We start from the raw sequence: 24808 nt of genomic DNA, 5'->3' as shown, positions 1-24808 counted from the left end.
GTGTTATGTGTCTGAGGTCAGATTTGAACTCAGGTCCTCCTGAATCCAGGGCCGGTGCTCTATCCACTATGCCACCTAGCTGCCCCCCATCAAGATTACTTGAAAGCCTCAATTTCATTAAATAACAATTTTTTTCCCCTGGAAGATTATATTCAATTTTGATGGATAGGTCATTCTTGGTTGCAATCCTAGCTTCTTGCCTTTCAGAATATCATATTCCAAGCTCTCCACTCCTTGAAAGTTGTAGCTGCTAAATTTTGTGTGATCTTGACTATGGCTCCACATTCTTTTTTATGGACTGCTTTCAGCATTTTTCTCCTTGACCTGGAAGCTCTGGATTTTGACGATAATATTCCTGAGTTTTCACTTTGAGATTTCTGTCAGGAGGTAACCAGTGGATTCTTTCACCTTCTGCTTTGCCATCTTGTTCTAAGATATTTGAGAATTTTTCCTTTATAACTTTTTTATATACTTTTTTTGATTATGGCTTTCAGGTAATCCAGTAACCTTAAATGACCTCTTCTCAATCTATTCGCCAGGTCAGTTAAAAAAATCTATCTATCTATCTATCTATCTATCTATCTATCTATCTATCTATCTATCTATCTATCTATAATTTCACATCTTTTTTCTGTCCTTTATGCCCATCTGCTGCATTCATGGCTCAATCTGAGGGCCTTTATGTTTTTGGTGTTTCCACCATGGTGTCACTTTTACTGTGCAGAACTCTGGGCCACCCCTCATCCCAGCATCCGTAGACCTATCTTCCTAAGCTGCTCTGGGCTGGAAAAGTTCACTGTGACTATTGCTTAACTTTCCCACTCAGAATTCAGTTTGGCATGTTTTTTAGGTTGTTGAGGGAGTACATTGGGAGAACTCGGCACAAATGTTGCTTCCACTCTGCCATCTTGACTTTCCTATACTTGTATAGTTGATTTTTTGCACATCAGATTTAGGTTTCATGTCTATCCTTACTGAATTTCATCTTAGACGGCTCAGCTCGCTGCTCAACCTATCAACATCCTTTTGGTGCCTGAGCAGTTTGTTTGCTTTCCCTTGTGCCACATGAAGATTTGATAAGTATTAATACCTATGGCTTTATCTAAATCATCGATAAAAATGGTCACAGAACAGGGCCAACCAATGGATCCCTAGAGGTACTCCACTGGAGATCTTCTGATACAGTGGTATTGAACCATAACAACTCTTGGAATCCGGCCAACCCACCAATTATAAACCCATCTGATTATGTTATCACCATACCCATATATTTCCATCTTTTCCACAAGAATAACATCAGATCTTTATCAATAGTTTTACTGGAATCAAGAGAAATTGTGTCTAACATTCTCATTACCAAAGCAGGGAATGAGGTTAGTCTGTTGTGACTACTTGTGGGGTATATTATACTGGGGATTCCTTTTGTGAACAGATTGGATTAGGGTTCCTTTCAACTCCAAAATTCCATGATTCTAAGAGTGAAATCCTAAGGGTAGGGTTGCTTGGCCTCAGAGAGCAAAACCAGGAGCACCAGAGCTCTTACCTCTACAGAGCCTTAAGGCTTGTAAATTGCTGTCATATATATTACATCCTTGTCCTTGAAACTATCTTGTGAGATACTATCTGTATTACCTCCCTTTCATGGCTTTGGAAACTGAAGCTAAGGCCACAGAGCTAATGTTTCAGAGTCAGGATCTGAGCCCACTTTCAGCCTCTCCATGACTTCTGAGTCCAACTTTCTTCTTGCTACTTCCCATTGTTTACTGTCATATGTAATGGCAGAGAGTTGAATTCAGGCTCAGACTTTCTAACAGGAAAAAATTCCTAACCCTTAGTTTAGTGTACAAGTTAAAGGCTAGCTTGAGGAGGTGCCGAGATCCCAAACACTGAAGTCTTCAAGTGGAATTTGCATGACCACTGGTAGAGATGTTTGCTGGAGAAGGGCTTGGTCTTAAGCCATGATCTCTGTTCTCTCATTCCATGATTCAACCTGGGCTCAGAGCTGTCTTGGTATCACCACAAAGCAGGGTATTAAGCTAAAAATTACTAAGTACTCATTATTCCGGCATGATGCCTTAGGATAGACTTGCTTCAGCATAATTGGAAATAAATGAACAAGTCATTTTTAAAATGTAGAAACTGAAGAACTAAGACATCATAAATGACCAAGACTTGTCTTTATATAACATAAAAACTGAAGTATGGTGCTAACCTAGCCAGAAGGCAGCTTCCAAGACCAAATATTTATTTTGAAAATGGCAGTTCACTAACTTTCTGATTTAGCATTCTACCCAAGTTTTGTTCCTACATTTCCCTCTTCACTCACCCTTCTTGGAAATAAACAGGACAAAAGCAAAGAGAACACATGGAATTGTAAAACATTTCTTTATTCATGGCTTGTTTCCATTCCTCCGTTATGCCATAATTTACCTTAGCAATAAGCCTTCAAAGGTGGCTGAGTGTTGGCCCCAGTTTGCGTACTGTTACACGACGCCTCAACCTCACAGATCTGGAGGCTGGGCAATTACTGATAGTAAAGATGCTTTGTCATTTGCAGATGGCAAGGACACATGGTTGATGGCACAGTGGTGTTCATGTGTATATGGAGGAGTAGCTTTAAACCAAATGAAAAGCCTAAACAACTATTTGGTTTGAAGGAGAGTTCATTTGTCATTCCACATCTGCACCCTCAGTGATCAATTTCTGCTTTGTAGCACAGGACTGAGTAGGAAGAAAGAAGGGGATAAAGAAAGTGATCTAGCAGGAGGCAGGAAGGTATCTAGCAACAGGAGGAAGTGTCAGCAAAGCTCAATGCCTGTGGAGGAGGGGCAAGGATCAGTGTCTCAGATATATTCCTATGTTCCTAAGTGGGTCTAGACGTGGTCACACATGGTACTGTGGACCAGAAAAATTGGGAGATTTGGAGTCTTGTTCTGGATCTACAAACTTTCAATGAGACCTTGTGCAAATCCTCTCACCTTTTCAAACCTCAATTTCTTCTCTAAAATGGAATAGATAATTGCAAAAGTCGGCTCTGGTTCTACAAGTCCATAATACCCACATACTTCTGGGCTATCAAAGTCAACCATTTGGCTGTGGTGCCTGTAACACTACAGCGGATTCTCAACAATTCAACACTCAACCACCACCATGAATCAAATCCAAATGATGTGGCAAAGATAGCTTAAGAGTCTAAGATTTTTAGACACGAGTTCACATTTAATATTGCTCTTTCTAGAAGAAACTAGACCTGACCTGGAGCTAGTTGAAATACAAGATGTTCCAAAAGTCTCTGTGCAGTTTCAAGCTACTAAAATTTAATTACTTTTAATATATTAAAACTTTTATTATATTAAAAGTGTTAAACTTTAATAGCTTAAAACTGTGCAGAGACTTGTGGAACACCCTGCACTATGTATAAAGCACTCCACCTGAGGTGGCAGTTCCCACTTGGAAGCAACCAGTTGTAATCTCTGGGCTGAAGTTCTGCTCAGCCCACTTCATCTTAGGTAGGGCACCACTCTCCATGATGCTAGACTGACACTGTTCCTTTGCTCTCATTTTGCAGGATGCATAACAGCTCAAGCACCACACCCCAGTCCTGGGTTCTCTCCTTGCTTCCATACCTCCTTCCAAGGAATCTTTCATCTCTGGTGCCACTGAAGTCTTCATTTCCTAGTTCAACAAATTAGATAGACCCTAGTGAACTTTGCCAACATATCTTTCCCTGTGCCCCCTACATTAATCTCTCAGGCTTTCGTTAAATATCCCCAACTCTGAAAAGGTCTTAATTCCTGCAGTCCATTTGGTAGTTGAGGACGGAAACAGTTTTTGTACATAATTTTTAAGACTTAAAAAATAATATTGGACCGACATATGGAAAAAGTAGATTTCAAAATCCGGATCTTACTACCTGTTCTAAGTTTACCCCTTTTCCCATAATGGGCAATACTGGTTTATTATAGAACTCAACTCCCTGGTTTCTTTTCATTCACACTGCTTATATTTGGTCCTATGTACAACTTTTTTTTAAAAAAGGTCTAAAAATACAAGAAGGGTAATGTTTTAATCTTCCTATAAAATAATATGTATGATGGAACTGGTTATGAAAATTGGGTGACTTTCCTTCCATGCCTAATTACTTGCTGAAATATTTCCTTTTTGAAAACATTTTTTGAGGGGGTAGGGAGTGGAAGGGGCAGGTAGGAAGACTCAGGAGAAAATGAAGAGATGACTGGAACTCTAAATTGGAAGCATCAGGATAAGATATGTAAATGCCACTTAGAACCAGGGTTCTCAGGCACAGCTCTGAGCTAGGAAGGCTATTCTAGAAAAAGTAGTTTTCAATATATCTCCAGAGAGACAGAAACTGACTGCTTAGTCCAGCTAGGCTCAACTTGTTAAAGCAGAGAACTCTGGACTTTTCAAAGGCAAAAGTAATTGAGCATGGAGGAAGCAAGGACATGCAGTTTCTGTTATTTTAGTCCTCACAGTTCAATTAGCGTAGCCAACGGTGATGACAACCAGAGAGAGAGAGAGAGGGAGAGAGAGCACGCCACTTACGGACTTCACAATGTGGTTGCTTACATTTTTCAATCTTAGGCAAGCTATTCTTCTCTTCCCTTGGAAAAGCTAGGCTACCCTGATTAGATTCCTTTTAAAAAGGAAAAAGAAAATTATTCTATCCAGAAAGTCTGAGGCTAATGTGATACCTTTCATCAGGTACTACTGAATGTTCAGGTCATTTAAAAGACACCCTCCAATAAAATTTCAGTTTAATGAATGCTTCTTTTTATCCACCTGAATTTAAAGTCATATTTCTCCTACCCACTCCTAGTATGAACTGGATAAGTTTTAGTGATGTTTGTGCTTATAACCAGATTCACAGGTCCCTCTGGGTGGTAGAAATTGTGACTAGTACAGCAACAGTCAGTGCTGTGAAGACACAAACTCAAGGCATAAGAATTCTTTAAAAAAGTGATGATACTTTGGAAAACTGTTCATCATTTACATCAATTAAGTTCAGGGGACCAATGTCAAATAAAGAAAATTCCATTTCTATAGTTATTTTGCTAATGTCAGGACTAAAAACAAGATTCTCGACATTTTCTAGCACTTTAAAAAGTGCACATATGATACAAAAAAGTTGGAATGAAAGAATATTAAACAAAAGTTCTTATACCATGGCATATGTGACTCCAATTAAGAGCTCTTGTAACAAGATTTTGGTTATTTCTTTTCTCTTCTTCGACAATTCAAGAACTCACTCCCTCTTCTAGGTCCATGAAGAGGCAAAGTCTAAAACAAGAGAGCCCCCATGCTGCCAACTTCACTCTGCTCCTTGACAAAAATTTCGAAGTATTGGTAAATGATGGTGACGGCAAGCAGGATTCCCGTTCCAGATCCAATAGCTCCAAGGAAATCTGCCAGGACTGAGAGGGCCCCAATGCAGAGTCCGCCAAATGCTGCAGCTGTGGGAATGTATCTAGAAGAAGAAATAGCAATGGGAAGAACTAAATGGAAAAAAAAATCCCTGACTTTTCTTGGTATTCATGCCCATTCTCAATGTTGCCTTCCTTGATCTCATTAAAATAAAAAAATCCAGCACACAGCCCTTCCTTCTGCATTAGTTTTACATGGTCAAAACTCAACTGAACTCATCTCTATTCCCTACACCACTGGACATGCTCAGTTTGTGCAACAAAAATAAAGTTTAGGGACCAGTGGTGCTAAAGGCCTATTTTGGATGTGCTGTAAGACAATACATTAAAACAATAGCTCCCAGTTTCATGCTGGAAAATCCATAAAAGGAAAATAATGAGTTATACCCTTCAAATACAGAAGTACGACCAGAGTCAATGAAATGTCAATGATGATCATGTATCAACGATCTGTGATAGAATACTGGATATCCCTCTACAGATGGAGACTTAAACCTCTCTATGACTCAGTTACAATTGTTGAGAGTTACTCTGGCTGAAAAAAATTCATCACACTTGTGGCCAACTTGGTGATGAGCCTCTCTGAATTTAATTAGGCGAGTCCTTGGGTGACAGGAATACAATCCTATCAGGCTTACAAGCAAAAGCCTTTCCAGCTTGTTAAGATCAGCCAAAGCTTGTCATCCACTAGAAAAGCCTTCAAGAACGCAAGGTCACTTTCCTATCAAGATGGGATATAAGAGTGAAACCTTATTGGAGACTGGGTGATCATAGCTCAAACTAAAAAAAAAACACAGATGCACTAACACACACACACACACACACACACACACACACACACACACACACACACGTTCTGAATGGGACTATTGATATTATGTTAACAGATTCCATGTCTATGATAAGTATAAACTGGTTACTCACCTATTTAGTTCATGGACCATGGAAGTTTCTCTGTGTCCTCTCATCACCATCTGCTGTTCCTTTAGCTGTTTTGCAACCTATATGTCACCCATTACAGGAAAAAACAGATTAGCTTCACCCACAAATATAAAATCAAGGTAGGAAGTTTTAGTTTAGTAATCTGTTGTTCAGAATATTGTAAAAACAACAACAAAAAACCTAATACAAACTGAAACTGCTGTAGAGAAGTCAGATGACAAGTAACCATTTCACAAATCTCACTTCTGTTCTCAGATCTACTACTGACTCTGTTTTGCTTTGGGCAAAGAGCTAAACTGTGATTCAGGTTATCTATTTTCATCTACCTGTAATATCTGTATAATGTAATGTTCATGGGATCTCGGGTGCATTTAAGATGCTTGGACAGCAAACTACTTTTCTACACCCGAGATAAAAATGAAATGCTATCATGTTATTGGTTATACCTGCAATCTAGTACCAAGGAAGATAAGGCCTTCCACTGATGTGTAACAATTCTATTTCCACTTACATCTTTGGCTGAGGAGCCCGAGACTTCAATCCATGTTTTGGAAAAGAATGCGCATGAACCCAGCATGAATACTATGTATACAACTGCATGCACAGGGTCTTCTAACACAGAGCCAAAGGATTCCGGAGGTGACAGGTAATAGCAAAGGCCACCAACTGGATAAGCACGAGCTGGACCCCCAGAAGAAGTATCCTAGAGACAATAAACAGAAAGTAAGTTGATGTTATTCAGTTAACTCTTAGTACTCAAACTTGTAGTCCAAACATTGTTCAGAACACATAAATATGGACTCTGATTTTTAGAAACACTTTCAAATTTCAATTATTGTGGGAGGAAAAAAAAGTCTATCAGGGTTTCCTCTTCTTCCCGTACTTAAAAGCACTGAATTTTCTTAGCAATATACTTAGGAAAGAATTCTATGAGTTAAAATACTTGGCCACATACAATCACATGTCGACTTAGAACGCTAAAAAGTCATCATTTTCAATGGGCAGGTAATCCTAGAACACGTTCACACACCAAAAAAGATATGTCGGAAGAGACATCTACTTACAGACCAGGTGCCCAACAGGCTAACCAGTAAGTTGCCACTGAAGCGAGCGGACAACATCTGGGAAATGACGTACAGATTGGACACCAGAGCAGACTGAAGGATGATGGGGATGTTGGAAGTGTAGAAAAGCTTGATGGGATACGTGTTGTACTGACCACGGTAACGTGCTGATTTGATGGGCAGGTCAACTCTGAAGCCCTATGGAGTCAAGCAGAGCACATTTGTCCTTTACTATTTCATCTTTATATTACCGTACACAACCATATGTGACTCGTATGGCCTTCTGGCCAAGAGTTCCTTGCACTGCTGAAGGAAGAAGGAAGGAAAAGGGAATGAGGATCAGAGGTAGCACTGAGGGCCTAGCATAGTGACTTCACACACAACAGCTTCTTTGAAAATATTTGTCTCTAATTAACAGCTTGCCCTGAGGCCTCCTAGCTACTAGAAGAAGGGAACTAAAAGTCTGTGCTTTTCCTTCACCATCTACTACAAAGCTAACACAGTATCACACAATGATGGGATTTTAAAGTTAGAAGGAGCTGTTGTTGCTTTACTGATATGGAAAGGCAAGTTCAAGGATTAGGGGCACATAGATAATTAAGTGTCAGACCAGGAATGAAGCCCGTACACAGTCTTCTTTCCACTGCCCCAGCCTGCAGCCTGCCATCACACTAAGAAGGGCTTGTGGGACCTTTGAGAACCCCCTTCCAATCTCAGCACAATGGTATCTCACTAAGCCATTTTTTTCTACTAATTGTCTCAATGGTTCCACCATAGCGTTACTCTGCATTCTCTTCTTCCTATAGTTTAACAGACGCTGATTTTTCTATCTGTACTGCCTCCCCCCAAACCATAAGCCCTTTAAGAACAGAGACTTTATCTTATAAAGTTTTTTTTAACCTTCTCTCAATGTCTACAGTGCTCTGCAAAACAGGTTTCTTAATAAATCATTGATAATGTTGTTACCAAGATCTGCAAAGCCTTAAGCAATAAACCAAGGGGTCATCTTGCCATTATCACAAATCTAACTGCCAAAACCTCAGCAGGTGTTTGAATCAGGGAAAATTCTTCAGAAATAAATTCATAAATACAGACAGACATACACACATGTGTACACATACATACAAACCAAATGTTAGGGTCTTAACTTGGTATATTAGAGAGCCGAAAGCTGTGTTTATAACAAACAGTTTTTAACAATCCCTGAACTGATCCGCCCCACCCCTCCCATTTTGTCCCACTAAGGCAGCTGTACTTTATTTTATGATGTCTGCCTCCCTGCTTGAGCTATCAATATCGAGTTAAAATTTTACTTAGGAACACATTTGATGTTTGTGTACAGATTTCAGTGTTTTAGCCACTGCAATTACCGACACTAAGAACATTGCATTTAAAAAAACAATTACTGTGACAGGTGTGGAAAAACACTGTAACAAAGGTTTGTACTGTTACTCCAACCAAACGCCCTGCTTTCTCCTGTCTTATTTCTTGCCGTTTGTGTCAGAGACTTGACCCATACCTTAGACCGGGATTGTTCTATAACTGAACAAAGGAAACCTGTTTCATCCTGACCACAATGTTTCATTCTCTCACCAAGCTTGCTGTCTGGTGGCACTCAGCTGGGTCAATGTTCCTGAACTAATTTTTAGCCTGATTCCCTTTAAGAGACTTCTGTAGACAAACTACGCGACTATAAAAACAGAGAAGCAAATCACACTGCGGAGATCAGCTCAGGATTCTTACTCACGAGGAGGTTATAAAGTTGTAACTATAGAGTTAAGAGTATAGAAACAACCTGCTTTAAGACATAGATATTTCCTATCAGCATTTTCCAAGTCTAGGCCAGGCTAAGTGTACACTTTTCCTTGTTCTTCCAGGAACTTTAAGGAGGTTTAATGCCAATTCTCAGAGCGCCTGACCTTTGTATTATGCACACAGACTTGTTTGGAGCTGAAATGGCCTTACAGATACCTGGTCCTGGTAGGGGCTATGCCAGGGCTCCTTAAACTTTTTCCGCTCGAGACTCCTTCAGCGCCTCTTACACTGTGATGGGTTTGAGACCCACAGCTGAAGAATCACCCACTTAAGGACACAAAGCCGGCTGGTAATAGTGAGTTACCAGAAACTACCCAGGCTTCCCGGCCCCTGGATACCATGCTCCTTCTGTACCGGCGTGGCGGAACTCAGGAGCTTCTAGCCCTCCGGTGTGGCTGCATTAGGAGGCTCTTATCTGGGTCTAATTCTGTTCTTCCTTTGTCACCTGGTTCCTCATGGACACTCTTCTGCAGAACGAGGCAGACACATTTCAACTCACAACTGACAGCAATCAACAACATTGCTACCTACTGACCTACGGCTCAACGCGGAATCCTTGTGATTTTCAGTTATAAGACACCTAGGCCAGAGTTCCCTTCCCTGGCCACGAATCCTTACTCCCTAGCCTCACTCCTACTGGCCCAATCTCTCTGGAGTTCTCACCCCATTCTACCTTACCCTTTCATTGTGACCCTTAGAACTCTTGTTGTGGCTCAGTCCTTTTTCAGTCACGTCCGTGACCCAATTTGGGATTCTTGGCAAAGATACTGGAGTGGTTTGCCATACATTTTACAGATGAGGTAACTGAGGTCAACAGGGGTGAGACTTGTCCAGGGTCACACAGCCAGTAAGTGTCTGAAGTTGAATTTGAACTAAGGTCCTTCTGACTCCAGGGCTGACCCTCTATCCACTGCGTCACCTAGCTGCACCTGGAACTCCTGTGCTACTGTTAAACTGCCCTTTACCTCAGACTCTAATGGAAATTACTTTATACTTAGTTATGGTATTTAACCTTCTGTGTACATGTTGCCCCACAATGCAAGCTCCCTGAAGGCAAGGACTGCTTTGTTTTAGCACAGTGACTAGCACACAGTAGCACTTAATGTTTTATTGAATTTATTAACCTTATTCAGTTAAATGGGGGTGGGTTGGGAGAAAGGAGAAGGGAGAATCAGTCACATCTGTAACTGAAATAATAAAAAACTTGGTTCAGTGACTGTATTTTTCACTTGTCAACCATTTAGACAATATGGAAATGCCTATCACATTATTTCTTGGTAATGATGAATTTGGAGTAGTGAGGGAACACACCAAATTTGGCACTAAATAAAGGACAAAAAACCGACTTCCCCACATGTACAAAAATATTTATACCAGCTCTTTTTGTGGTGGCAAAGAACTGGAAATTGAGAGGATACCCATCAACTGGGGAATGGCTGAACAAGCTGTGGTATATGAATGTAATGGAATACTATTGTGCCATAAGAAATGATGAGCAGGGGCAGCTAGGTGGCATAGCGGACAGAGCACCGGCCCTGGATTCAGGAGGACCTGAATTCAAATCTGGCCTTGGACACATAACACTTACTAGCTGTGTGACCTTGGGCAAGTCAGTTAATCCCAACTGCCTCGCCCCCCCCCCAAAAAAAAGAAGAAGAAATGATGAACAGGCTGATTTCAGAAAAACCTGGAAAGACTTGTAAGGTCTGATGCTGAGTGAAGTGAGGAGAACCAGCAGAACATTGTATACAATAACAGCCCCGTTGCGCGACGACTAATATTGATAAACTTAACCCTTCTCAGCAATACAAGGATCTAAGACATCTACAAAGGCGTCGTGATGGAAAATGCTATCCACATCCAAAGAAAGAACTATGGAGTTTGAATGCAGATCGAAGCATACTATTTGCTATTTCTTTTTCTTCTGTTGTGTTTTGTTTCCTCTTTCTGGTGGTTCCTCCTATTGGTTCTAATTCTTACTTACAACATCACTAATGTGAAAATATGTTTAATAGGAATGTATATGTATAGCCTATATCAGATTGTGTGCTGTCTTGGGGAGGGAGGGGGAGAAAAATTTAAAACTCAAAACCTTATGGAAGTGATTGTTGATAATTCAAAATAAATTAATTAAAAAAAATTAAATTAAAAATAAGCTGACTTCATATTATTCTATATTTACCTGAGAAGTAGCAATGGCATCGGTGATAGAAAGCCCATCTTGAAAGCAGAAGACCTAGGTTTCAAGACCCACCTGAAAAGGACTGGCTTTGTGACTGGGTAAGTCACAGCTTCTAAGTGCTCTCAGGAAACTAAGACTACATAAATTGCAAAAGAGGTACGGATTTATATGGGAGAGAGGTTTCTCACCAGGAATTCCCTGAACCAATGAAATCATATATCCCACCTGACCCCTTCTGACCTTACACAACCTTATACATCATCTGGATAAGTCCAATTTTAAATGAAATTCTTAGATTTCATTTGCAGCACACTCATGAATGCACCATGAGAACTTGCAACCCAATCTAAGTACCCAAACAATTGGAATCCCAAGACAAGATTTGGACTAACCTGAAAATAGATAACAACTGCAAATACAAAGATGGTGGCGATCAGATTCATGAGGTTGGGGAGGTTTTGGCGGTAGAAAGCTTCTCGAAGGGCTCGAACTTTATCTGTCCGTGTAGCCAGCAGATGGAACAATGCAATGATCGCGCCTTCAAATTCCATACCTAATTAAGAAAAAGTAAGATGATGCATATTCCCCCCCAAAAATATTAACTGTATTTTACTCCTCTCCTAATTTTCATTCTTTCTGCTGATGTTTTGAGTTGCATGACTGGAGCTGCTCTAGCCAAAGGAAAAACAGATGCCATTCGAGGATAACTCTCATATCGCCTAGAAGTCAGTTTTTTGCTTGTTGACCAAAAGGTTCTTGAAAAGTCAATTATAAAAATTCCCTTTTCAGAAAAAGAGGAGGTTTCTTATCTCTGATCTTGGGTTAGAAATAGAAATTAACTTAAAAGGTCAATTTCAATCTTGTTTGAAGTAGCTTAAAACTGGACAAAACTACCTAAACACTTTACAGTGCTTGTTACCCTGGGATCACCAGTCTATTTGATAAAGGTTGGCCCCCTACATAAAGGCTCCTGTGAATTACCTGCATATTTATAATTCTGGAACAAAACAATTATCTCCCTCTGGATATCTAGCACTCAACTCTGCTGAACAGGTGCTAGCTTATTTCCTTGAACATACAGCGTTCCAAGAAATGTGGACTCAGTATACGGCATCAAGATATTAAACAGAAAACATCTACTTAAGTAACTTGTTACTTAAAGCAAGCCCTATATACCACAGGAAAAAGTTTCATGCACCCAGTGCTTCCTTTATTATTGAGACAAAGTTGCACATTATAGGTACATAATTATTTATTAATTTGATCTGACTGGGAATAATAAAGGCCAGGTAACTGAACCACACTCATCTTATTAAAGAACTGAATTACACAAAGCCACTTCCTTCCTATAAATCTGTTTCCTCCCCTCCCCAGCTTTCTAGCACCCCTCATTAGAATATAAGCACTTCAACAAGGTTGGGGTTGTTCTCTTTGCTTTTATATGTACCCCTAGCATCGAGCACAATCCTGGCACACAGTAAGCACTTAGTAAATGTTTTTTAATCAATCTATAGTACCTATAGAATTCAGCAAGCTTTACTGGCTACCTCTTCTCCAAAACTTAAGTTTTCTTACCAACTCAAACTTTCCTTTCTAATGTAGGAACTGAAAAAGGGAGCATACTATTTTAAGAAATTGCTAACCCAAAGTACTGAGGAATTTTTAGAAATATTCTGTCACCCAGTTTGTTTTTCTCTGACCTTATTGTTTTTTCTAGGTCCCTGTATCTTCTTATATTTTTCTAACGGTTTAGTTGACTGAATCAATCAACAAGTGATTCTCAATCCAGGCACACTCTATCCCTAGAGAAGAGGACATTACGAAGCCTAGGGCCCCTTTTCTATGAAGTTTCAAAGAAAGGTATAGAATTGGCTTATTCAAACTTCCACAACTATCTAGCATCTAAATAAAGCCCCTTTTGACTATTATACAACTTCCCCCCAACCTTTCACAACTGAACTTTGCCCTCTCCCCAATCTCCTCCCATATCCAATCTGATTTTACCTTCACAACTCTCACACGTGCCCCCTCCTCTCACACAGACACCCCCAACATAGACCAATATAAGAGCCTGCTGGCCGGGGTGGGTTGGGGGGTAGAGGGGAGGGAAAGAGGGGTTCCCTGCCTCAGGTCTCTCCTTGGCTTCAGTACATCCTCCAATAAGCTGTGAAATGGGTCTCTACAGGCCCAACCATGTCATTCCCTAGGGAGGGCTCCTTTGACCTCCCAGCTTCAGTATAAATTCCTGTTTGGTTTTTCAAGCCCTTCACACCCTCGTTCCCTCTTACACCCTGTCCCCTCTACACACTCTACAATCCAATGACACTGGCCACTTGGCTGACGTTCACTGCCTGCTGGCTTCCTTTAAGCCTCAGTTAAAACCCCACCTTCTGTTAGGCCCCTTTCCTGGTTCTTCTTGATGCAGACGCCTTTTCTTGCAGTCTGCCTCCAATCTGCCCAGGATACATTCTGCACGTACACAGCTGCCTGCATGTTGCCAACAGCAGAGCTCCTTGAGAGGAGGGGCTGTCCCCAACGCTTCCTTAGCCCCATGCCTGGCACAGAGGAGGCACTTACTAAATGCTTACTGCCTAAATGACTGTCGACTTCTGCTGCTTCTATCTTCTCACCACCCATTTCCTCTTTTCCTCTTGATGATTTGGCTCCCACTCTTCCACTGACATGCTGTCTTCAACGGAAAATGATTTTCTCTTGAGCAAAATCAATTGTCTTTTATTTATAGCTGATAGTGCTGGCCACTTTTCTATTAAAGGTAGAAGGGCCCTCTGGATCAGAGCCCAACCCTGTCCCATACCCTCCATCTGCCAGCAGCGCCTCCAGCCTTTGCTGCGGTGCTCTTGCCTTACTCTGCTAGTTCAACCCTCCAATTGTGCCCCGCCCTGTCCACTCTCCCATGACCGTTTCAGTGGCCACTTATAGACATATGGCTCCCATATCTCTCTCCCCATCCCTCACCTCACCTTCTCTTCAATCCAAGCCTTCAGCTAAAAATATTCTTCCTGCTGATGCCTTGCTGATACCCATCAGTAAATGCATCAAAACCCAAACTAGATCCCAAATAGGTTCCCCATCCCAGAGATCTTTGCAACCTTAACAAGGCTACCATCTTCCTGGTCTTTTTAGCTCCTCTTCTCCTTTCACTGAAGGCCCTCCCAGCTCTTCCTTGACCATCAGCGTATCCTGTGCTTCCTCCCAGTTCCCTGAGGCCCTCGTCCCCTCACCTCTACTACAACTACTACAGCCTATGTCTAGCTGACTCTCCTCTCTCGCTTGCCCACTTCCACCCACTGCCTGGTTTTCTAGACCTTTCTTCTGTCCATTGCCTGCTCCAACTCCTTTCCTATGACTTCTCCAGCATCATCCTGACATTGTGACCCCTTTAGCTGGTAAGACTAACATCACTGCTGTGAATGTAAGCTACTTCATGGCTTGGCATATGCGACCCTTGTCTTCTAAAACATGCTACCCTTCCTGTACCCCCACCAGTATCTGCTAATGTGCTTCAGAGCTCTAGAAAACCCATTTTTAAAATCCAGGAAGCGTCTCCTCATTAGCTATACGTGACCTTCCTTACTCCACTCAAGGCTTTCCTCAGCACACGATCTGCTTGGTAGAAAAAGGTTCATTTGTTTTATGTCTCGCTAACTAGATTAGAAGCATCGTAAGGCAAGGATGGTGTCCCCAGCATTCAGCAGACACAAGACACTTAAATGTTGACTATCTGCTTCCAATAGGATTCCATGGAGTTGATGAAACAGCTCTGGTTACACAGTTATTAAAATCTAATTGGTTTAAAGGATTCCCTCTTGTGGCACTGAGAAATATTACTTGAAAAGCCCTCTGCTTCAAGGTAGATGATTTTAGCACTTGTCTTTGCACACAAAGTACCTTCAATAGTGAAGAGGATATGTAGAACGCACATTAAAAACAATTTCAAGAGATGAAAAGTGAGAAAAACAGTGAAGATTGGGCTTTTACCTCGGCCAGTGTTGACAGTGGTAGGACTGAATGCTTTCCACACAATGGTCTCACAGATGTTGGTAGCAATGAAGAGAGAGATACCAGAACCAAGACCATAACCTTTCTGCAGGAGCTCATCCAAAAGCAGGACAATTAATCCAGCAACAAAGAGCTACAACGGTAAATGGAAAAAAAAATCAGGAGCAGATATCCCATATCACTCACCAAAGGCATTGTCTTGCCTCTCATTGAGAGTAGGCTACCAAGGCTCCACCATTAAGGGATAAGATGAGATCTTGCTGGCTTAGTGGATAACTTTGCTCTCAGGTGCGTCTGAGGGCAAACACAGGGTCTTCAGAGGTCCCCTCAGTAAGACGGTCCCTTTCCTGTACTGTCTAGATTGGCTACGTGGAAATGATGAGAGTGAAGGGTCATTTGGAAAGGAAGAAAGAAATTTCATTCCAGCAGATTAATTACCTGAATGGTGATCAGGAGGCAGATCCCAGCACCCATTTCAGAGGGGTCTCCATACATTCCAGTCATGACATACACAATAGACTGGCCAATAGTAATGATCATGCCGAATACTGTAAACCAAAGGTACACATCACAGTTCACAAGGGTAGTCAAGGATACCAGCTTTAAAGCATGCCATTAATGTGCATATTAAATCAAAGCTGGTAGAATGCCTTCCAAGAAATGCAAACCTAGTTCCTAACTTAACTTTTGCTATTCAAAGGAATTAGTAAAGGAAAATAAATTAAATAAAAGCACAGGAGAGTTTGGAAATTTCAAATCCTATAAAGAGCCCTGACGTCACACCAGTGACGCAGCCTGCTTTAGAGCAAAGAGCACTGAACTCGGAACCAGAAGAACTGGGGTCAACTTGGCTCTATCACTTATTAGCTTTGTGATTCTGGGCAATCATTCAAACCTCTTTGTTTTCCCATCAGTAAAGTGGGACACTATATTATCTACCCTATAGGGCCAGGGATTAAAATGTAAACATTTGTGTAAGTACTTTGTAACTATAAAATGTTATATAAATGAATGCTAGAATAAGCAGTTATACAGTGTTTAATGTGTACCAGGCATTGTGCTAAGTGCTTTGCAATTATTATCTCATTTGATCTTCTGCCCTGGGAAGTAGGTGCTGTTATCCCCATTTCACAGTTGAGGAAAGTGAGGCAGAGGCAAAGTGATGTGCCTAAGGTCACTCAGCCAGTACATATCTGAGGTCAAATTTGAACTCAGGTCTTCTTGACCCCAGTCTATTTGGGAAGTCACTAACTTATGGCCAAAAGGCTGACTCTCAGGTCATTTGGTAACTGGATAGCCTATAAAGTAGGCCTGAGGTTTCAACCCAAGCTTAATTACAGGCCAACTGTGCAGACTAATTTTTGGTACTGAATGAGTTGAATACAGTTCATTCAAAGACTACTGAATAATGATAGTCCTTTCCTAAGGTTTAATATAATATGTTTTAAGGCAAAAAACTTAATTCTTTAAGAGACATCAACTTACTTTTCAAATTTCTCTTTCCTACAAAGTTATTTTAACTTAGTAGAAACTTTTTACTTTGAAGCCCACCTTCCCTTCTTGTACATCATTATACTTTCATTGTTAGAAACAATGGTACAGGAGCAGCTAGGTGGTGCAGTGGATAGAGCACTGACCCTGAAGTTAGGAGGACCTGAGTTCAAATCTAGCCTCAGACCAAACACTTGACACATACTAGCTGTGTGACCCTGGGCAAGTCACTTAATCCCAACTGCCTTTAAAAAAAAAAAAAGGTATAGCCACATTGTTATTGTTTCCACAGTACTAGACAGATCACCAGGTCTGTGGCTTCAATTCCAGAATATTTTGTCTCGTGATTTCTTTTTTAATCCCAATTCTCTAGTCAAGTACAATCCTAAGTTTGATATTATTAGTAGCTTTGCTGTAGGGTTGTTTGCCTGGCACTGAACTCTTAATGAAAGTGATGTAAAGAGGAACGGCAGCCATTTCAACAATGCTGATCAATAACAGCTACTCAGTTTTATGGTACTTTACAGTCTATAAAGCATTCGTAGGGAAGTTGAGGCTGAGAGGCTCTGACTTTCTCATGGTCACCCACCCAGTGTCACAGTCAAAACTTAAACCTATCATTTTCTAACTCTAACTTCAGGTCAGTGTCTTCCACAACTCAAGAAATCATTCAGTGTTTCAAGGCAATGATTCAGGCCTAATGTGTACGTATACTCTCAATCAGAATTTTAAAACTATGTGCTCACAGCTATCTATCTTGAAAAGGCACCACAGATTGTTAGTAAATTTCCATCCATTAAGTGTACTACCTCCTTAGGCCACAGGAAGAGGTACCAAACCTTAGGTACTCATCTTTCTATCATTTAATACAGTATTATAAAATTGAAATGGCTTGTGCAATCCACTGGTACAAAAACATATGCTGGCCCACCAATAGTACATATAATCTCTAACTGCCGATAACACAAGGTCAATGCTAATGCTTTTGGTTATTGTTACTGATATAGCTGTTGATAAGGCAAACTGCAAATGAGCTACTCATGAGGACATGGACAGTCTTTTTTTTGGCTTAAAGGAACTTTTTGTGCATAGCCAAAAAAGGAAAGAAGGGAACAAGCATTTATTAAGTGCCTACTATGTGCCAGGCACTATGCTAAGCACTTTACAAATATCTCATTCGATCCTCATAACAACCCTAGGAGAAAAGTGCTACTGTTATCCTCATTTTACATGTGAGGAAACTGAGGCAGCAGCTGTGACGTGACCTGCCCAACGTCACGCAGCTAATAAGTGTCTGAGACTGGATTTGAACTCAGGTCTTCTTTGGGCAGCTAGGTGGTGCACTGGAGAGTGCCAGACATGGAGTCAGGAAGACTCATTTCTGTGAGTTCAAATCTAGTCTCAGATACTTACTAGCTGTGTGACCCTGGGCAAGTCACCTACTTCTGTATGCCTCAGCTCCTCATCTGTAAAACGATCTAAAGAAGGAAATGGCAAACCACTCTAGTATCTTTGCCAAGAAAACCCCAAATGGTGTCATGGGAGTTGGACATAGCTAAACAACAAAACTTCTGGACTCCGTACTCATTACCCTATAAACAAACAAACCAACCCCCCTCTAAAAGTACAATGTCTTTAAATGCTCCAAACCTAAACAACAGATTTATCCATTTACATTCTATTAAGCTGCTATGGAGTGTTTTGATGACAGGACTCAAGCATTAGAAGAGACTAAGGAGGTAAGTCTATCTTAAAGAAAAACATTGCTGACTGCTCAAACTTTTGTTTCCTATTGACCTTATGTTCTCAGTTAGAAACCACAACGTCACCTACACTTCTGGGCACCATTGAAAAGAGCACGGTCTTTTGGAGTGTCACCCACTTCAATGATCTTCGCCCCAGCCAGCAGCTGCATGATGAGGCCAGAGGTAACAATGGGAGAGATCCCCAACTCCATTAATGTGCCTGCAAGACAATGGGGGAGATCAAACATTTTCTATTACCCAAGGAAGAATGTCAAATATGGACAAAGTGAACTGGTAAAGCTTGATTCATTTCTGTTCACTACAGTTATATAAATGTAACATGTCGGGGTTGAAAATACATGAGTAACATCATTTAAATCCAAGCAAAAATAATGCTGAAATACTAACTATAAAGTCAAATCCAATTCATTCTGAAAATCCTGCCAGGCAATGTCTCATTCTGTTAGAGAATCACATGGTCTCTAAGCAGACCCATGCATTTAAATTCACAACAGATTTATTCTGGTTTTGTTGAGATAAGAAAGGTTTACCTCCTCATCTGTTATTTAAAAGGATAACATTCAAATAGTTCCTAGAGACAGGGATGGGCGTCTATACAATTGTACATAGAATTGTGAATACATCTCTACCTCCCATTATACTAAAGTGAGCGGTACCACCAACTGATACCGAACAATTTTTTACAAACTAGTTAATCAAATACATCAGCAGGAATACACAGCTACCCACCCAACTCTACCGCGTGTAACTGTAGAGATTACACGCAAAAAACTGCCATAGATTTTAGACTCATATGCATAACCTATAGATACAAAAAAGATGAAGCTGAGAAACAAATTACACATTCTCTCTCATGGGCCACCTTATCAAAATGTGGGGAAGACAGGTAGGAATTTCATCGTTTCTCTTGTGCAGCATATTTTAAAAATCCATCCTGTTTCTCAGCATTTTTTCCCCTCTCATACATGGTCTTATCTTGTTATTACAAACTGCATACAAATGCATTCCAAAACAATTTAGTGCCTTAGTGTTGACTTAGATATTTTATAAATGCAGTCAATGTGGCACATTGTTCCTTTATTCACTGTATTCTCCAATCCATATTTTCCATAAAGACTGTCTATACCACAGAAAAAAGTTCAAATTTACAGCTAGATTCATTGTCCACTGAACAGACAAAGCACACAGAATTGGTTTGCTACCTCTGTTAGAGGCCAAGATCACTCTCATCCAATAGAAAGGATCAGCTGAATCTGATGACATGATACCAAACAGGGGAATCTGGAGAAAGGCAAAGAGAGGAAGAAGAGGTCAACACTTAGTCCCACCTCAACATCTCCCTTACCTCCCAAAGAAAGCTGTACCACACTAAATATTAAAACTGAACTCACCTGGCAACATACTAAGAAGATAAAGAGTGTGATAGCAGTCCATAATACCTTCTCCTTAAACTGGATCTACAGAAAAACAGAGTGAAAAGCTTTAATGAGCAGAAATATTTTTCACTTGTCACAGTAACCAGTCTAATGAAAATAAATGTAAATCAAATCCACTATTTTCTCCTTTAATATGACAAGACACAAATAAACCTTAAATATCCTAGACCAGGTCTGGAAATTGTTAATATTTTCAAGCTTAAAAGTTTTTAATCAGATCCACAATCCTAATACATTTGAATAGAAAATAATGAATGAAATGGACAAACTCTTTTTTAAAAAAACCAATATAGCAACAATTAACAGGGTTATCCCAATTACAGTAAAAATGTGTTACATGAGGGCAACTAGGTGGTGCAGTGGATAGACTAGTGGCCCTGGAGTCAGGAGTACTTGAGTTCAAATTCAACCTCAGACACATAATGCTTACTAGCTGTGTGACTCTGGGCAAGTCACTCAACCCAATTACCTCACCCCCCCCCAAAAAAAAAGTTACACTGAATTTGGCTAATTTTGAATTTGTGATAATTCAGTCTGGATTGGCCCCATGCTTATCTTTGTCCTATCTATGGAGGAAAAAATGGCTTAAAATAAGCTAGTTAAAAATGGAAACAACTTTTTTTTTGTGGGGGGAACAAGGGGGAAATGAAATGTTAACTTACTTGCAAAAACAACTTTTGAGGACCTTAGATCAGTCATTATTGTACAGACTGAATACAAATTAGTTTATGTATTCATTAGGACCACTGCTTAAACACACTATTAACAATCTACTAAGTGACTATATGTACTTGAATAAAATTGTATTTTTCTAAAAATATTCTGATTTAGACTGACCTTCCCCCTTAGTCTATACTGATGACTTTATTCTCCTTGTTAGGTTTAAATAGTTTTATATTAGTTCAAGTGAAAATACTTAAAAAAGGCTTGAGTCGTTTAATCTCTGGTTTATCACAGAGTTAACTACAGAGTCATACCGCCTCCACTCACCTGGTAAGATCTAACAGTTTCTGTTAGTCTGTACTGTAGTGTGCTCTTCTCTGTCACCAGCTGAAATGCTGCCTATATTTCATGCTTAGTACCTAAACAGCCAAGCTTTGACTTAATTTACAACAGAGAATGGGCCGACCTTCAATACAGCCTCTTCCTGTTACTGAATCTGCTCCTCTCCCTTCTTTCCTTATGCCTCAATACCACCAGAAGGCCTTACATGTAAATCTGAGATAGGCAAGAGGCTATAGGGTATCGAGCTTTCACTGAAATGGTTCCATATGGGGAGATTCTCACAAGGATCTCAACTTGAAAATGACAAATACCCTTAGAGCTAGAACTAAATTATATATATCAGGTCAAAGTTTGACTGAGGGGCAAATTATGGATAATTTATGCCCTGTGTTACCCTTCCATTTCGTCCATCTGAAGCCTTTTAGAATGTCCACAATAAAGCAATCATAAAAAGAAATGAAACCCAATAAGCCACTTTACTACACATTAGAAGCTCTGAAAAAAGGGTTAGTGAGGGAAGAGATTTAACTATTAGTTGAAACGATTTCTAAATTACCTATGGATTTTAATTATTTGTGCAATTTTCAACCCAATGAGAGATGGCTATGATTAGGAATGAAAAGAAAATTAGACTTCAGTTATTTGTATAAATGAAGTAAATGAAATAATTCATTCATGTTAGTCAAACAATACAGCATGTTAATCACAGATCACATTTATACAGCATTAAGATACCGTGAGGCAACACCAATATTACTCCCATGTAGATAAGAAAACTTCAGCCAAGAGAGGTGAAAGGCATGACTTGGCCATATCTCCTAAGTGTCAAAAGGGAGAATGAAAACTCACTCAAGGGTTCTGACTTTTCAGGCCAGAGGTTTTGCTTGGATTAAGCCAGCAAATCTGGTTTTGAATCCCATCTCTTGTATTAGCTGCACTGATCAGTGTCTTAGCCTTTCTGGAATTCAGGTTTCTCTGTACCCATCTCCCCAAGGTAAGGTCAGTCAAGTACTTGGCCAACTTTAAAGTGCTAGATAATCAATCAGTAAACATTTATTGAGCAACTACTATATGGCAAGCACTGTACTAAGCACTGAGGATGCTAACAGAGGCAAAAAACAGTCCCTGTGATTCAAGAAGCTAACAATTAATGGAGAAAAGAGCATACAAACAAACATATATAAAACAAGATTATATATAGGATAGGTAATAATTAATGGAGGGAAAGCAATGGAATTAAGAGGGGAAGGCTTCCAATACAAAGTGGGATTTCAGTTGGGACTTAAGGGTAAGGGAGTGGGGAGAGGGAGAGAGTAGTCAGAGCTGAGGAAGAGCATTCCAGACATGCGGGCTGGGGGGGGTCAGCCAGTGACAAGAGATGGAGTGGCCTGCTTGTGGAACAGCCAAGAGGCCAGTATTACCGGATCAAAGAGTATGTGCTGGGGAGGAGTAAGGTAAGCAGAGTGGAAAGGTAGGAGGGTGCTAGATTATGAAGGGCTTTGAATGCCATACAGAGCATTTTATATCTGATCCTCCAGTGAGGCTCCAGGGAGCCACTGGAGACTACAGAGTAGAGGAGTGACATGATTGGACCTGTGCTTTAGGAAAATCACTTTAGTGGCTGAATGGAGGATGGACCAGAGACCTGAGGCAGGCAGACCCACAAGCGCCTATTGAAACAGTCCACATGTGAGGGGATGAAGGCCTGCACCGGGGTTGGGGGGAGGGGGAGTGTTGCAGTGTCAGAGGAGAGAAGGAAGATTTGAGAATTAATGCAAAGATTAAATTCACAGGCCTTGGCAACAGCTTGTTTATGGGAGGTGAGAGATAGTGAAGAGTGCAGGATGCCTCCTAGATTGTAAGCCTGAGGGGCTTGGGAGAATGGTGTTGCCCTCTGCATAGGGAAGGTAGGAACTGGGAGGGTGGAGGGGGGAAAGGTGAATTGTTTTAGATATGATGAATAAGACATTCAGTTCAAGATGTCTGAATAAAAATGTCTATTACTATTATCTGTACTTCATCACACCGCTTTAGAGTGTCACGAACTCGTGGCTCTTTACATCTTTCTGGGCTTATGGTCCTCAAAGATCCATTCTCAACGATTGCCATTTTTATAATGAAATGATCTCCCAAATATGCACCAATATGGAAACTGGTCAAGCAGCCTATGGGTATATTACTAACATGATGGAATACTAAAAATGATAGGATATGTGAACTTTGTCAATACATGAAAACATGTATGCAAAATAAGAGTAAGTGCACTATACACACACTGATCACACCTATGTAAAAAGATACAGTGACAAAGATGGGGCACAGCCTCTATTAACCACAAAATTTTGAATTTAATGCTTATTAGGCTTTTTCTGTAACGTCATTTAAAATGCAGAAACTTATGACATCTTTGCTTAGGATCAAAGCTTTAAGGCACAGAACTGAACTATAAAACTAAGTTCTGATAAAATCAGTACAACTTTAAGTTTAGTGCCTCATTTCTTTCCACTAGAAAATGAGGCAGCAGAGTGGATGAAGGCATTCAGATTGGATTTCTGAAATGTTAACAGTTCATCCACGCTAAAGTAATCACCATGACTCTGTACTGTTCTCCAAGGTCCTCTGCTGACCACTACCTTAACTTGTTCTTTACTGTTCTCCACTACAAAGATCCTTTGCTGACCACTAGTACTACTCCTTCTTTACTGTTCTCCAAGATCCTCTGCTGACCACTACCATGACTCTTTCTTCACTATTCTCCACTACAAAGACCCTCTGCCCACCACTACCATGACTCTTTCTTTATCATCCTTCAGTACTCTATGCTTTCCTCCATTTCACTAGGGAAAGCAAACAGCAACAGAGGGTGAAGTTGTGAGCTCTGGCAGGTCAAAGACTAGGACTATCGGCGCCCCGGGCACTAATCTGGACATCCTGAAGCAGACTTCCAGGTCCCTGCTCCTCCATCCTACGCTGGAATCGTTCCCTTTCCGAGGCCAAACCCACTGGAGCCTTTTTCAATCCCCTTCGAGGACGCCAGACTCTTCCAGCAGAAGGGAGCCCGATCCAACTTCCCAGCAAGTTCGGAACCCCAATTCCCCCCCCCCCGCCCGTGGCTGGGGGAGGGGCACAGCGGGGAGAGGCCCCGAGCAGAGGACCCCCTACCCTCCCCCCCCCCCCCGCCCCGGCTGCCCGGGGGGCACCTACCTTCCTTTCGGGCTTCTGGATCTCGGGGAGGATGACGCAGAAGGGCTTGATGACTTCCAGAAACTTAACTGCGGGAGGGAAAAGAGACAGCGAGAGTTAGCGCGGCGGCCCCCGGGGACCGAGCCCCGGGGAGCTGGGCCTCGGGGCACCCAGGCGGACCGGCCCGCCCCGGGGGAGGCCGCCCGGGGGAACCCCGCCTCGGTACTCACTGCCCATGGCGGCGGCGCCGGGTGCTCGAGCTCCGGGTAGGCGACGGGGGCCGCGGCCGAGCCCGCGAGTGGTGCGGCTCAGCCGGCGGGAGACGGAGGCAGAGAGAGCGAAGCAGAGAGAGACACGTCAGTAGTACCGCCGCTCCCTCCGAGCTGGGCGGGGCGGGAAGGGAAGGGAAGTGAAGGCAGCCCACGGCCGCGGGGGCGGGCGGGAGCGAGAGGGGCGGAGGCGG

At 41.4% G+C, this 24808-nt stretch overlaps 1 protein-coding gene across 1 annotated transcript; it reads right to left on the bottom strand.

The window, feature by feature from the left end:
• Positions 1-2371: 2371 nt before the first annotated feature.
• Positions 2372-24783, bottom strand: SEC61A1 (SEC61 translocon subunit alpha 1). Its single transcript, XM_020981191.2, has 12 exons — positions 24576-24783; positions 24367-24434; positions 20113-20178; positions 19924-20002; positions 18789-18920; positions 15903-16012; positions 15444-15597; positions 11837-11997; positions 7448-7645; positions 6895-7086; positions 6366-6442; positions 2372-5485 (listed from the first exon to the last, which is right to left on the bottom strand). Exons 1-12 carry the CDS (start codon positions 24580-24582, stop codon positions 5299-5301), a joined length of 1431 nt encoding a protein of 476 aa, XP_020836850.1. The 5' UTR covers positions 24583-24783; the 3' UTR covers positions 2372-5298.
• Positions 24784-24808: the final 25 nt, after the last annotated feature.

This window comes from Phascolarctos cinereus, unplaced genomic scaffold, assembly GCF_003287225.1.
Source record: "Phascolarctos cinereus isolate Bilbo 61053 unplaced genomic scaffold, phaCin_HiC Scaffold_4;HRSCAF=312, whole genome shotgun sequence".
In the NCBI taxonomy this organism is placed as follows: Eukaryota; Metazoa; Chordata; class Mammalia; order Diprotodontia; family Phascolarctidae; genus Phascolarctos; species Phascolarctos cinereus.
This window is presented reverse-complemented; position numbering and strand designations above follow the sequence as displayed.

Coding starts and splice junctions, on each gene's coding strand:
- SEC61A1 (XM_020981191.2), bottom strand. Junction 20,003..20,112: donor TCTTCTTAGTATGTTGCCAG/GTGAGTTCAGTT, acceptor GCCTTTCTCCAG/ATTCCCCTGTTTGGTATCAT. Junction 16,013..18,788: donor TTTCAATGGTGCCCAGAAGT/GTAGGTGACGTT, acceptor TTTGGTTTACAG/TATTCGGCATGATCATTACT.